The sequence below is a fragment of the Eimeria tenella genome, genomic scaffold (assembly GCF_000499545.2).
Source record: "Eimeria tenella Houghton genomic scaffold, Eth_scaff2, whole genome shotgun sequence".
Lineage (NCBI taxonomy): Eukaryota > Apicomplexa > Conoidasida > Eucoccidiorida > Eimeriidae > Eimeria > Eimeria tenella.
Genome location: NW_013541843.1, coordinates 936,024 through 951,023, shown reverse-complemented (window position 1 = coordinate 951,023; position 15,000 = coordinate 936,024). Strand labels below are relative to the sequence as shown.

The window sequence follows — 15,000 nt, the reverse complement described above, 5'->3', positions numbered from 1 at the left end:
CACACTTCTTAGCGGATTTCGACTTCCATGACCACCGTCCTGCTGTCAAAATGAACCAACACCTTTTATGGTATCTCATGAGCGAGTATTTGGGCACCTTAACCAAGCGTTAGGAGCATCCCTCATCGCCAGTTCTGCTTACCAAAAATGGCCCACTTGGAGTTCATATTAACCCCAGCAGTTCAGTGAAGTAACCACTGGATCTTACCCATTTAAAGTTTGAGAATAGGTCGAGGGCAACGCGCCCCCGAGGCCTCTAATCATTCGCTTTACCTGATAAAACTAATTGAACTCCAGCTATCCTGAGAGAAACTTCGGAAGAAACCAGCTACTAGACGGTTCGATTAGTCTTTCGCCCCTATACCCAAGTTTGACGAACGATTTGCACGTCAGTATCGCTACGAGCCTCCATCAGGCTTTCGCCTGACTTCACCCTACTCAGGCATAGTTCACCATCTTTCGGGTCCTAACAGATGTGCTACAACTCAAACCTCTCGCAAAGCTCGTGGTCGGTCGTAGGTGCGAGGCATGCCAAAAAAACAAACCTCTCCCTACTCTCACTTTCATTGTGCATACAGGGGTTCGGCCCGCATACTCGCACATATGTTAGACTCCTTGGTCCGTGTTTCAAGACGGGTCGGTTGAAACCGTTAAGGACAGCATCGCAGAACGTCAGTACTCGAAAGTGAAGCTGACGAACGCAAAAAAAAACACACCTCAGTGAACAACTGAACACAAACCCACACAAACCCAGAGGCTATAACAGCCCACCTTCCTCGGGGAGTATAGTCAGTCAGTTCACTGATGCTGACCAACCTCCAGGGATCGAACTGGACAAAAGCAGTACTGAACGCCCCCTACCCCTGTAACGGAAGTGTGGAAGCACAACACTACAAGTACCCAATCGGCACCCCAGAGACGCTAAAGTTTCAATCGCTTCCCTTTCAGCAATTTCAGACACTTTTAACTCTCTTTCCAAAGTCCTTTTCATCTTTCCTTCACAGTACTTGTTCACTATCGGTCTCACGCCAATATTTAGCTTTATGTGAAACTTATCACACATTTTGCGCTCAAATCCCAATGAACGCGACTCAATAAAAGCGCACCGTACGTGGAGACCTAACAAGCAGGACAAAGGACGGGACTGTCACCCTCTCTGATGTTCTGTTCCAAGAAACTTGGACCTGCCCCTCCACTGGCCACGCTTCTAGAGGCTACAATTCGTGAGGCCAAACAAAGGGACTCACGATTTTCACTTTGAGCTCTTCCCGCTTCACTCGCCGTTACTGAGGGAATCATTGTTATTTTCTTTTCCTCCGCTTAATAATATGCTTAAATTCAGCGGGTAACCTCGACTGATTTCAGGTCTATACATACATGTGTAATACCGAAAAAAAACGACGCATGCAACACGTGCATGGTGCCGTGTACTATATGTCGTTTCACGTTGTCGCATACCCATGCACTATTATACCTCGCCCTAATGGGGTAGCACATGCAAAGGTGGGCACCGTTACGGGTTCGGAAGTACCCAGGAAGCACAAATCTCTCTTCCCGAATGAAAGGAGCATACGACGGCACTATAGAAAGCACAGGCATGTAAAACCTACCGGAGCAGAGCAACGGGGCACGCACACCTTTCCAGTCCCAGCAAGCAAAGGGGCTTCAAAACCAATGCAACGACACTCAAATGAAACCAAACATGCTCCTACCTCCCCTTTGGTGACCCGAAAAAATTCCGCGACACAAAACAGAAACGAGCAAAGCACTCACTTCTGTCGGCAGCATCGCCGAACCCTCACAGGACCACAAGGAACAGAGACAGACAGCAGCATGGCCTACTAGTAGGAGTTGTTAAGAGACACTGAAACAGACGTGCTGCGGGCAAAATACCAGCAGCGCCATGTGCGTTCAGAAATCTGATGGTTCACTGAAATCTGCAATTCACAATGCGTATCGCATTTCGCTGCGTCCTTCATCGATGCGTGAGCCAAGACATCCATTGCTGAAAGTTTTTTCCGATTTCTACCTATTCTTCCTTCTGCTCATCAACAAAAGTGATTCGATTCACCTTAGTGAGCAAAAGTTTCTTGCTGAAGCAAAGTTCCAAGCAGCATGTAACGGAGAGAGAAAGAGACAGGACGCACACACCAGCATGCAGCAGAGCACACAACACGGAACAATCGCCCGAGCCGCGAGCGCTCTGCATACGACACAGCCCCGTGCGCGTCTTCTCCTCTCATAATCCCCTCCACGTACGTGCGCGATCGACGATCACGGGGCTGGCGCCGGCGCGCTGGGGCTGCCACCGACAGGCCCCACGCGAGCCCGTGCATGCGCCACCACCCCCCCGACCGCCCACGTACATACTACTGCTATATATCCTTGCAGCAGCAAAAAATTCCATCAATTTTTAAAAAGTAGAAAAACCGTTGCAGAGAAAAACAGATTCAAGGGTTGCGATGGACTAAATTTTTCTTTCCAACAACACCGACGACTACCTGCTGCTGGCCACCCAGGCAAAGCGAATGCTTGAAACCTGTAAAACCAGCAGCGCGTTCCAGGCGTGCGAATTGTGTGAATGATCCTTCCGCAGGTTCACCTACGGAAACCGTGTTACGACTTTTGCATCCTTTAGAGGGCTCTATTTACGCAACTTCCCGACCAGCCCCACAAAGTAAGGCTCGTCCGTCCGATGAATTCACAGGACCCTCCGATCGGTTGCAGCGACGGGCGGTGTGTACAAGAGGCAGGGACTTAATCGGCGCAAGCTGCTGACTTGCGCCTACTAGGCATTCCTCGTTGAAGATTAATAATTGCAATAATCTATCCCCATCACGATGCACACTCAAAAGATTACCCAGACCTGTCGGCCAAGGTAAAAACTCGTTGCATGCATCAGTGTAGCGCGCGTGCAGCCCAGAACATCTAAGGGCATCACAGACCTGTTATTGCCTCAAACTTCCTTGCGTTAGACACGCAAAGTCCCTCTAAGAAGTGATACAGTAACCGCAAAGTTACTGACCCTATTTAGCAGGCTAAGGTCTCGTTCGTTATCGAAATTAACCAGACAGATCACTCCACCAACTAAGAACGGCCATGCACCACCACCCATAGAATGAAGAAAGAGCTATCAATCTGTCAATCCTTCCCATGTCTGGACCTGGTGAGTTTCCCCGTGTTGAGTCAAATTAAGCCGCAGGCTCCACGCCTGGTGGTGCCCCTCCGTCAATTCCTTTAAGTTTCAGCCTTGCGACCATACTCCCCCCAGAACCCAGAGACTTTGATTTCTCATGAGGTGCAGGAGAAGCCAAGGTAGGCGTTTCCCTATCTCTAGTCGGCATAGTTTATGGTAGAGATTACGACGGTATCTAATCGTCTTCAAACCCCCTACTGTCGTTCTTGATTAATGAAAACATCCTTGGCAAATGCTTTCGCAGTAGTTCGTCTTTAACAAATCTAAGAATTTCACCTCTGACAGTTAAATACGAATGCCCCCAACTGTCCCTATTAATCATTACCTTGGTCCTAGAAACCAACAAAATAGAACCGAGGTCCTATCTTATTATTCCATGCTGCAGTATTCAGGGCGACAAGCCTGCTTGAAACACTCTATTTTTCTCAAAGTAAAAGTTCCAGAACACCAACACACGCAATTAAGCGCGGAAGGCTACCGGAAATAAGCCGAGGGCATGCCAGGCACACACCCATACGGGCGACGCCGGATGACCACGACAGAAATCCAACTACGAGCTTTTTAACTGCAACAACTCTAATATACACTATTGGAGCTGGAATTACCGCGGCTGCTGGCACCAGACTTGCCCTCCAATTGTTACTCTGGAAGGGTTTTACATTCCCATCATTCCAATTACAAAGCATAAAATGCCCTGTATTGTTATTTCTCGTCACTACCTCGAAGCTGTTTTCATTGGGTAATTTGCGCGCCTGCTGCCTTCCTTAGATGTGGTAGCCGTTTCTCAGGCTCCCTCTCCGGAATCGAACCCTAATTCCCCGTTACCCGTCACTGCCACGGTAGGCCAATACCCTACCGTCGAAAGCTGATAGGTCAGAAACTTGAATGATCCATCGCGGGCCCAAAAGAACCAACTGCGATCCGTTCGGTTACTATGAATCACCAAGACTCCACTACAAAGTGGGTTGGTTTTGTATCTAATAAACACAGCCCCTCCAAAGGAGGTGACCTTTGCGCATGTATTAGCCATAGAATTACCATGGTTATCCATGTAAAATGAGACCATCAAATAAACTATAACTGTTTTAATGAGCCATTCGCAGTTTCACCGTATAAAAGCTTATACTTAGACATGCATGGCTTAATCTTTGAGACAAGCATATGACTACTGGCAGGATCAACCAGGTTGCTATTGTCGTCAACGCCTTCCTTCGACCAAACAAGAGACAAAAAAACGCCGCTCCCTCCCCCGCATGCGTTTCCAGCCCTACACTCTTACATGCCTACTCCTTCTCAGCAAGGTCACGTCGATGTGACCCAATTACAGAGGAGAAGGGACACTAAGAGACCGGTAGCGACGGACCCACAGGCGACGCGGAGAGAGACAATCCTCTTGCCGATCGACTGAAAAGCAGACGGAGGGCCTCTATATCATGTTCTTTTCTTCCAAAGCCAAACAGCAACGGCCTGAGGAGGAGAGGAACAGGACAAACAACGCTGCATGCAGCACTGTCGCCACACGCTGCGTGACTACTGCCCCACAGCCCTACCTCTAACCCTTCATTTGGCTTCTTCCAAACATGATTCTGTCAAGAAGAGACTACCCTGATTGCCGCAGCTTCCATATACGCAAGCGCAACTCTGCACACCATCTGCGTATGGTTCAGCCGCCCAATCATCTTCACCAACACACTCACCACCCCAAAGTGAACGGCCGCTTGCTCCACGCGTAGTCTGCAATGCTGTCCCATCAGCAACACCTGATCCTTAGTGCTCCCCGCACCTTTTACGAAGCATCCAGTGCGCAGCCGACTGATACCACCGCAGACAAAACAAGAAGAAGCAAACAACCTCCAACCAGCACGCAAACACCTTGCTAGCCACCACACCCCTCCTCCCAAACTGAGAATGGAGACGCGGAGGCACAACCTATACAACGTGTCCTGTCTTGCTCCCCCACATCATTTCTTCTGCAAAACGCACCAGTACAACACCCACAAACTCTCTTCTCCAACCAACAGACCCACCACGAGCGGCGCTTCTCCACAGGTCCTCTACATCCTAATAACCCAGGATCACCGCCCTCCACGGCCGACGGCCCCCAAAACTCCATAACTCCGTCCTCCCTCGGTCAGCACACGCTTCTCTGACAAACAGGTGAAGCACACATCCTGACCAACGAGAACAACCTGTCCCTTCCTTCTGCACCAGAAAGGATGGCGGAGGCTCGCCACGCACAACTGGTCACAAATGACGGACTACCGCCTTTCTTGCCATCCAGCTGTCCCACTGGCGTAACACACACCAACCGCTCCCTTCCTCAGCTGCCGGAACCGTTTCGAAAAAAAGTTCCTCACCCCCCCCCCTTCTCTTCCATGCGCCGCCGACTCTCATCTGTTGACCCCTCACACCAAAACGTATCCTCTTCCTCCACCATCAACCCCGCCAGTAACGCCCTCCCTCCACATTCTCCTCAATACGCACTGAAGAAGATATATCCCCTCCTCCCTCCGTCTTTCGCCCTTCCACACCACACAATGCTCAACAATCCCTCTTCTCTGCCTCCAAGAAAGCTAGGCCTCGCAAAAGCACTCCCTTCTCAACCTCTTCGCCGCGAAGTGCCCGACCGACACCACACTCTTCACGTCCATGCAACGCCCAACGCCCGCTCCAGCAACCGCTTCTTTCCTTGACTCTATATCATTTCAAGCGACAAAAGTCCATCACTCATTAGGGAAAAAGCGTGGAAGGAAATTGCAAAACCAGGACTCCCCACCACACACCGCAACCCCCAACCAACTCAACGACACAACAGTTAAGCCTCGAGACTGCCAAGCTGGGAACTCAGGTACGCCAATTTCTAATGCCCCAGCCCTATTCTTGCTCTAGGAATCAATGTCTCAACGTGGAAGAAACTAACAAGGCCAAGATTTCCCACCACACACCCCAACCCTTAATCAACTCAACGGCGAAACAGCCACGTTTCGACAGCCACGTCTCGAGACTCCCAAGCCCGGAACTCAGGTATGCCAATCTGTAATGCCCAAGCCCTATTCCTGCTCCAGGAATTAAGGCTTCCGTAAAATCTTTTTCAAAAAAAATTGCACACCTGTGCTTTTATTCTGCTTTTGCACTGACGAGGTTGGGTTTACCCCCAAAATCAAACTCCGTTTGGGGCTGGCGACGCAGTACACCTCCCCGAACAAATGCCAGTGACGCATCCTCAAAGTATTTATAGAACAATTCATAAGGTATTGAATTGTTTCTTTTCCCCGAGAATGTCTCGCTGCTTTCAGCAGAAAGTCTACGTATCGTATCCACATGATTTTGTGCACAGGCAGTACCAGGGTGCTGAATGGTTCGCATTCTCCTCAGCTTTTGGTCATCAGGCAGTCCAGTTCATTTACATTGGTGCTTTCGGGTTTTTTTAATGTGTGGCGCTCCCAGTTTTGAAGCTTTGCAAAATTGGTGTGCAGTTGGAGAGCCGAGACGCCATCGTTTGGAATGGCGGGCGGTCACATCCCCAGATCCTCCAAGCAACTCCCCGCAGTGTGTTGTCCTCGAAGTGTAGTTCATTTATTTGAGGGTGTGTAACGAGTGTTACGGGTTGGTCATTCCGAGGGCTCAAACTTCCGTTTCCACTGAATTTGCGGCGGCGTTGTATGCGTTGACGACGGAGGGACGGGCAGACGCGGCATGCAGCTACCCAATACTGAGCGTACTATTTGTCGGCATGTGGCTCGTGTTGCGGCTTGGTCATTTCGGCGACTAAGGTGTTTGCTTTTTCCAATTTGGGGTGTGGGCTGGGTCGTGGTGTGCGTCGGCAACAAAGAAGCCGGCGAAAATGGCATGCAGTTGCCCAATACTGGACTTGCAAACTCAGCGGCCAGGCTTAATGGAATTGAGGAATTCGAGATGATGCAAGTGGCGATGTTGCACTTATGTAGGGTTGGTCTATGAAGATCAACGTATGTGTTCAACACTAGGGCGGGTTTCAGGTACCATGACTGTCTCTGTGCCTCGAATATCAACAAAAATTTCAGCAGGAAGTCTACGTATCCACATGATTTTGTGCACAGGCAGTAGTGCGGCCAATACTGTGTTTTGCAGTGGAGCCGCCCACGCTTCACGCGGAGGGCAACAGTAAAGCCGCGACAACTAAACAAGTTGGCGCAGGTCCCATTTTGTCGACGCTGTATTTGCGCGGAATGACTCAGATTGATGTGGATGCGGGGGTTAAATTCATATTGTGTAGCGTTTAGTCACCGTTGTTAATGGTTGTGTGTCGATACCACGTTCAGGACAGCTTAAAATGCGAGAAAGTGTTTCAAACAAACACTGTAGTAATTAGCTGATGACGCCAGATCATAAGGGTTTGCATGGGCGAAACGCGTATAGAAGTGTTTGCGGGGGAGCACTTCGTTCTCCTCAATGGTGTGGAAATGGGAGAGTTTGTGCTTTCCGGTATTTTGGTTGCGACTGAGGCTGTTGAAGTTAACCTTCCGAAGCGTATATTTGGGGCAATGCTGCGTTAGCCGTGGGGTACTGCCGCACTTGCTGCAGTTGCGGTGCAACGGATAGGGGTGCCCTGTCCTCGTTTGCCGTTTTCAGTCTGGAAGTGTGCAGGTGAAGTCGCGTGCTGCACCAAACTATTACATGCATAAATGGAGACACTGATAGGCGGGATGATTGCGTATGCTCGCTGCTAGAAAATTTAGTTGATAGTGAGGATGCTGGCCTGGCTTCTTTGCGCCTTTCAGCCAACATTCCAAGACAAGAGCACAGTAGCAAGTCAAGTGCCTGCTGAATTGTTCACCAATGGGCTTATTTACGGGACCCCGCACTCTCACGAGCGGAGCATTTCCCACAGAAATACGCGTGCAACGGTGGCTGTTTAAGAATCATACTACGGAAACAATTTACACGCTTACATCAAATGATGCAGCAGAGAGAGCCGCAGAAACAGCCTAGCAAAAATGAGCCCCTATTGTGCAGCAGCCAGCATGTAGCATTGCCGAGGGAGATGACGCTTTGATGTTGCTACTAATGCCATTTCACTTTTGCGATGTGGAGTATCCGTGGTCTTGTTGCTTGCATGAATAGAGCGCCAGGAACAAGGGGAGATACGTCGTAGCGGTCTGCTTTTGACAGGAATGTCAGTCAGCATGGCGGTAAACATGGGATTGAAGGGAATGCCACGCAGCAGAAGCAAACGACTACACTGCATTCTCATACAGAAAACACAAATTTGTGCCTAGAAAGCAAATGCGGTGTCGCTGCTGCTAGGTGCCTATCGGGCCTTCAGCAGCTATCACACGAGTATTGGCTTTGCGAAGTAATATGCAGAAACAAGATACGCGGCTCATGAACTTTTGACGCAAAGAACGTCTAGCCCACAGGAGTGGCCGGCTGGCTTTGGGGCTGTAATGTGAAAGGGTTTGTGGAGTGCTCCCAAAACAGCCTTAAAAAGCGCAAATTTGGCACCGCAAAAGGGACTGTTCTCCACGTTCTGCGCAACATTCTGTCAAAAAAAGGACTCCAGTTTGGCACAAATCTGATTTAAGAGGCCACGCTTGTATAGCCGTTGCTGCCTTCAACAGATCTGAAAGGATGTACGCATATGTATACACATAGATGAAGAAGCATTGAAAAGCAAGAGTCTGCACTTTTTAGCTGAGTAGAAAGTAATACTATTCCATATTTGGGGCTTCAAACTAATTTGCTTCTGGTTCGTTCCATTTCTAGTTAGCAAGAAATGCAATTGTGAAGCTCACTAAAGTTGCCTCCAGTTCGTTCCAATTCCTAGTTGTAACTGAGCACCGAATAATGCAACTGATGTTCACTTTACAGAAAAAATGCGTCCCATACTTTTACTTCCGGGCTGATGTTGAGTTGAAAAGCAGCCATCAGTCTTAAGTTTAGTTCTTGCTGTTCTCAATTTCGTCTAATTCCGTCTGGCTTCACAGCAGTTGATAGGAAGTTTAGATCTTGCTGTTCCCAATTTCGTCTAATTCCGTCTGGCTTCACAGCAGTTGATAGGAAGCTTAGTTTTTGCTGTTCCCAATTTCGTCTAATTCCGTCTGGCTTCACAGCAGTTGATAGAAATCAAAAGACAAGGCTACGAAGAGGCGCTAGATCCAAAGAAATTGCCCTACAATTTTGGGCCTGGGGCACTGGATCACCAGAGTCTAATCGCATTTTTGAGGCTTCCCAACAGGTGCAACGCATTCCAAGCTTCACAGACTGAGAGCGCAGCTAGCAAAGGACAACAACTGGAATTGCAGCTTCCGCTGAAACATTGACAGCGACAGCACCAGTTTTAACAACTGCAGCACTTTGCAGCATCTGTAGCAACTGCTGCAGCAGCAGCGGCATCAGTAGCAGCTTTTGCAGAAGAAGCAGTTTCAGCAGCACAACCAGCAGCAATTACAGTATCAACAGCAGAACATGCCCTCTTGCCGAGATTTACATCTTTAGAAGAGTAAGTGAGCCGCGCTTCGCGGCTAGCACAGAAAAAGGCTAAACACAGACTTTGGCAGCAACTACAGCAGTAACAGCAGAACATGCCCTCTGGCGGAAAGCTATAAACGCAGACTTTGACAGCAACTGTAGTAGCAACAGCACAACGTGCCCTCTGGCCGAGAGCTACATCTTTAGAAGAGTAAGTGAGCCACGCTTCGCGGCCAGCACCAGCACAGAAAAAGGCTAAACGCAACAGACACAAGGAGCCAGAATGAAGCTTGCTTTCTGATACCTGCTGCAGCAAAGTGATCCTCGCCGTATGGAAGCTTCCAGCGAATCCTGCAGCTGCTCCAGGTGTTGAGGCGAAAGCAGAGAGTGGCATCCAGCAGAATAAGAATTGCTTCTTGAACTAAGGAAGTAGACAAACGAACTGTTGTACAGTGGTTGCTCGCTTCTGGTGCTCCTTGCTGCCTGCTGCTGCTTGCTGCTGTTCCTTGTTGCTGCTGCTCTTTGCTGCTGCGTGCTGTTGCTGCTTTTTGCTGCTACTTTTTGTTGCTGCGGCGTGGTTCTGCTCGGTGCTACTGTTTATTGTTGCTGCTCGTGGCTGCTTCTTGCTGGTGCTGCTTTGCCTTGCGGCCTGATGCTGTTGCTTCGTGCTGCTGCTTGGTGATTTTGCTTGGTACAACTGCTTGGTGCTACTGCTTGCTTCAAGATCCTGCTGCTCGGCACTTCTTCTTGCTGCTCCTGCACGCTGCTGCTGCTTGGTGGTGCTATCTGGTCCTGCCGCTTGCTGTTCCGGCTTGTTGCTAGCCTTCTTATTACTTTCACTTATTGCTGCTGCCGCTTGTCAGCGCGAAGTTAGAGTGAAAGGGACAGAAAATATCTGCACAGATATTGAGATAGGCGCATGTGACCGATACAGATATTGAGAAAGACGCATGCGAATTCATCTTAGAATAATATACACTCATAATATGGATAGCGGGAATAACAAACTTTTGCATGCAGTTGCATATAGGTAAATCAGTATTAATTAATCGTTACATATACAATGCAGATGAATGTCACCTCAGGACTGCCAGCTGATACCCAAAAGCGGCTCAGTGGCCTACCCCTGGGTAGTGCGGCGAGCACTGCGGAAGCAGCAAGTTAGCTTTCAGCTGCTGCAGCTGCTGCTGCATCTGCAGCAGTAGCTGATGGTTTCAATGACATCCAACGCAGTCGCAAGGGGCCGCAGGGCCCTGCTGCTGCATACTCACATATCACAGCTTTGCTGTGTCTTCCGCCAGTCGTTGCTGCTGCAGTTGCTGCTGCTGTGCTGTGACTACAGCAAATGCTTCTGCTGCTGCTGCTGCTGCCATTGCTGCTGCTGCTGGGACTCCGCTGCGAAGAGGTGAGGCGCTTTGGAGTTCTTCAGGCCGTCGGTGGCCTACTCATTTCCCGCACGATCTCAGAACCACCGACCCCACCACCCTCAGCTTCGTTCAGACCCAGGCCGTGAAGGCCGTGACACTCATGGAACCATTGTTGGGGGCGCTGCTGCTGCTGCTGCTTCCCAAGCCAGAGAAGGGACCCAAAACAGCGGCGGGAAGCAGCAGCGGAGGCTTGCATCAGCAGCAAAGCCCGTCTTGAGGGCCCACGTGAGTCGCGGCGCAGCTGTCGCTGGGCCGGCAAGGAAGGCGGGCAGTCGCCTAAAACACTAGCACAGCACTAAACCCTAAACTTTGTGACTAGGACTTGAACACCGAATTCTACAACGCACTATACCCTACAATAAAGCTCTAAACGCAAAACCCTCAACCCTCGGACTCGGCCAAATCCTACATTCTTCCTCACTGTTTTTTTTACCTGGTGCCCGAAACCGGGGAGCACTCAGACGCAGACAGAGCCTGCGTCTGTGTGCTCTTCAGCCTCATGGGCTTGACTCAGTGACACAAAAGGATTCTTTTGTGCTCGCCGAGAAGATCCAGAAGCCTCAGCACAGGCAGAAAGGCCAAAGACGCACAGGGCCAGTGGGACGTGAGGTGTACAGACACAGGAAACAGAGAAGACACCGCAGTCACTTTTCAGCCCGCCGCCATCCACAAAAAGGCACAAGGACTAAATTAGGTCTTTGGCCAGCCGGGAAAAGGTTTTAAGAGTTTCTTTGCGCGGCCACTTTTGCAGCCATTAAAGCGAGACTGGGATCTAGGGTTTTTATATTCCCAACGCGGCCCCCGGATGAACTAGAGTCCTAAGGGGGCCCACCCGAGTCACCTCCCAACCAGGTGCGTGGCTTCGGGCTTTGGAGCCCCCCAAGCAGGGTCCCCCAGGAACCCGTTGTTTGTCTTTAGGGGCCCCTGGGGTGCTTATAGGTCGAATATGAGTTTGAGCTCCTGAGGCGAGTGTGGAGGGGGTTGTGTGCATTCTGCAGCAGCTTTGCTGTAGAGCTCTGTGTACTTCGCCAGCAGCAGCCCCAAGGCAATGGCCCGGGTGCGGCGGCGGGCTGCCCCCTCGTTTATAGCAGCAAGGAGGGGCATGTCGAGGGCTTTTGGGGAGCCTAGAACTGCAGCAATGAACTGCTTGCATGCATCGCCAGTCCTGAGGGTGGGGCCGGCAGCAGCAGCAGCGGCAGCAGCAGAAGTGGCTGCAGCGGCTGCAGGAGGTGCCTCCTGCATGCAGCGACTCAAGCTGCTGCTGCCGTAGAGCCCCAAACCTAACAGGTTACCTAACTCTTCTGTCTTCTCTTCTATTAGCTGCGTCAGCAGTTGGCGCTGCTGCCGATGCACACGCATTGACACAGCCTCCTGCAGCACCAAGACCTGCTGTTGCAGCTGCTGCTGCTCCTGCAGCAGCTGCTGCTGCTGCTCCTGCAGGCTGGCGTCCCACATGAACGCCAAACTCTGCAGCTGCAGCGAGGCCCTCAAGCATGAAAACGAATTTATAAGAAAGACGCAGCTCGAGGCCTTGCCCATGAAGTGAGCCATTTGCAGACACTAGTTGAGGCAGCGGGACACGTCGCGGCCTACCAGCGTCTCCAGGCGACTCACAGCGCGCGTCGGCTGCTGCTGCTGCTGCTGCTGGGGCTGCTGCTGGAACTGCTGCTGAGGCTGCTGCAGAGAAGAAAGAGAAGCTGCGTACGCTAACAGCAGGTCTTGCAGGCGCGAGGCAAAAGCCGTTAGAAACGGAGGCAAACTGCTGCGGGGTGGAGCCCCCTCTTCAGCGGCGGGGGCCCATTCTGCTGCTGCTGCTGCGGATAGCTGCGGCAGCAGCAGCGCCGAGGAGTCCCACTGGGTCTCGAGCCTGTCCAGCACCCTCGTTGAAAGATCCAACAAGAAACGCACCAGCAGCGGCTGCCGCTGTTGCTGCTGCTGCTGCTGATGCTGCTCTCTCTCAAGACGCTTTTGAGGAGAGTTCTGAACGGCAGCAGCGATTGCTTGCTCAGTAGCCGCTGCTGCTTGTTCTAGCAGCAAGCCTATTTTGAACGCTGTGATGCCGCAGCTGCTGGTGCTGGTGCTGCTGCTGTTTATGCTACTGTCGAGAACAGCAGCAAGCTGAGCAGCAAGGGGCCCATGAAGAGCCTCAAGGGACCCTTCTAGCAAGGCTGCGGGGTTCAGCAGCTCCTGTAGCGTGGCTGCGCTGCTGCCAGCCTCAGTGGGGAGAGTTGCTGCGTCTGAAAGCGGCAGCCAACCCCGCACCTGCTGCTGCTGCTGCAGTTGCGGTTGTAGTTGCTGTTGCTGTTGCTGCCCTTGCTGCTGTTGCTGTTGCTGATTTACAAGTGGAAAATGGGACTCTGCAGCCTCGTCGCTTCTTTCACATACGTCTGAAGCGTCGGCAGAGAAGCCGTGTTGCTGCTCCTGTTGCTGCTGCTGCTGCTGCTTCTGGATTCCAAGTGCAGCAGCTCCCCCACGGGTATACAGCAGCTGCAGCAGGGAGACAAAGGCAGCGGCTTCTGCTGCTGCTGCACGCGGGACCCACCGCAGCGCCGCCGTGAGGGTCCTCGGCGCTTCCTTGCCTGCAGCAAACCTCATGGGCTCCCCCCAGGGGCCCTCCGCAAGGAGTTGCTGCTGCAGTTGTTGCTGCAGCAGCTGCCGCCGCAGACGCAGCAGCTGCTGCGGACACTGCAGCAGATAAGTGGGATGAGAGTGAAGGTCCGCTAAAGCTTCCCATAGGACCGCACACTGGTTGCTTGTCTCGCCGCTCTGTGCTGTTGCAGCTACTGTTGCTTCTGCTGCCGCCGCTGTTGCTGCTGCTGTTGTTGCTTCAGAACCGTGTTTCCAATTCTTTTGCAGCAGCTGCTGCTGCTGAAGCGAATATTGCTGCTGACCTGAGATGTCAAGGAGCACTTAGAATGCAGCCCCAACGGCATCTGTGTCTCTCGTTGGTGCTGCTGCTGTGGCAGCTGCTGCTTCCCCTGTTGCTGCTGCTGCAAGGTGCTGCAGCACCTGTTACTCCTGCTTGTGCCGTTATCGGGGCAATTTTTCCCCCCTTAAGCATTGCCATCTACAGCAATGGCACCATTGGCAGCAGTAGTGGCAGCAGCAGTAGCCTCAGCAGGAGTAGCAGTAACAGCAGCCAGCAGGGGTAGCAGCAGCAGTAGCTTGTCTGAACTCATTTCCCAGAAGACGAACTTTACGCCTGCAATTGCTTCCTAGGCGTAGAGTGCCCCTACAATGTTCACATGTTCACGGCTGCTTGCTGTCTTCTGTTTGTCCCTAATAGTAGGAACTAACTTTTGCACCTGCTGCTGAATGCCATGGCTCAGCTGCTGCATTCCTCATTATTTTTGAGCAAAGCAAAGTTCAGCTGCTGGCGTTCGGTACTACCGTTGTTGCTATTGCTTCCTTGTCGCTGGTGCTCCTGCTGTCGCTGCTGCTGCAGCCACGATTGCTGCTGCATATCCCTTAAAAGCAGCGGCAGGTTTTGCCGAAAATAAGCCATCAACACAAGACACCTGCGCCGCAAAAAATCCTGGAAAGTATTTAGCTAGCTACGCAGCGGTCGGACCAGGCTGCTGCTGTCGCGTCTGCAGGTCCCGCTGCTTCTCCTGTTTATCTCGCTTAGGCCTTCGTTCACTTCGGTTCCGGCACCATCCTCGTCCAAGTGGTCAACAGCTGCTGCTGCAGCTGCTGACGACACTGCAGTATCGCCTCTTGTGTATGTACATATGCTCAGTGGTCTCGCTGCTTTGTGCAAAAAGCCTAGCACACCTTTGGTAGAGACTGTCCCTTGGTCAAGAAAAGATGAAGGGAAAAAGAGGCTTTGGACGACAAGCCGTAGGAAAGTTTAGGCGTTACGCCCTCCACCACGATGGCAAGCGAACGTGTATCCGAGAGTACTAACGCTTAGGCTTTATTTTGGAA

At 51.4% G+C, this 15,000-nt stretch overlaps 2 protein-coding genes across 2 annotated transcripts; both read right to left on the bottom strand.

Annotated features, from left to right (window-relative positions):
• Positions 1-12,006: 12,006 nt before the first annotated feature.
• Positions 12,007-12,528, bottom strand: ETH_00029615 (uncharacterized protein; the record flags this gene model as incomplete). The annotated part of the gene is made up of 1 exon (XM_013374351.1): positions 12,007-12,528. The coding sequence occupies one exon, from the start codon at positions 12,526-12,528 to the stop codon at positions 12,007-12,009; it is 522 nt and encodes a 173-aa protein (XP_013229805.1).
• Positions 12,529-12,633: 105 nt separating this feature from the next.
• On the bottom strand, positions 12,634-14,134 carry ETH_00029610 (uncharacterized protein; the record flags this gene model as incomplete). The annotated part of the gene is made up of 2 exons (XM_013374350.1): positions 12,634-13,964; positions 14,083-14,134. 2 exons carry the CDS (start codon positions 14,132-14,134, stop codon positions 12,634-12,636), a joined length of 1,383 nt encoding a protein of 460 aa, XP_013229804.1.
• Positions 14,135-15,000: the final 866 nt, after the last annotated feature.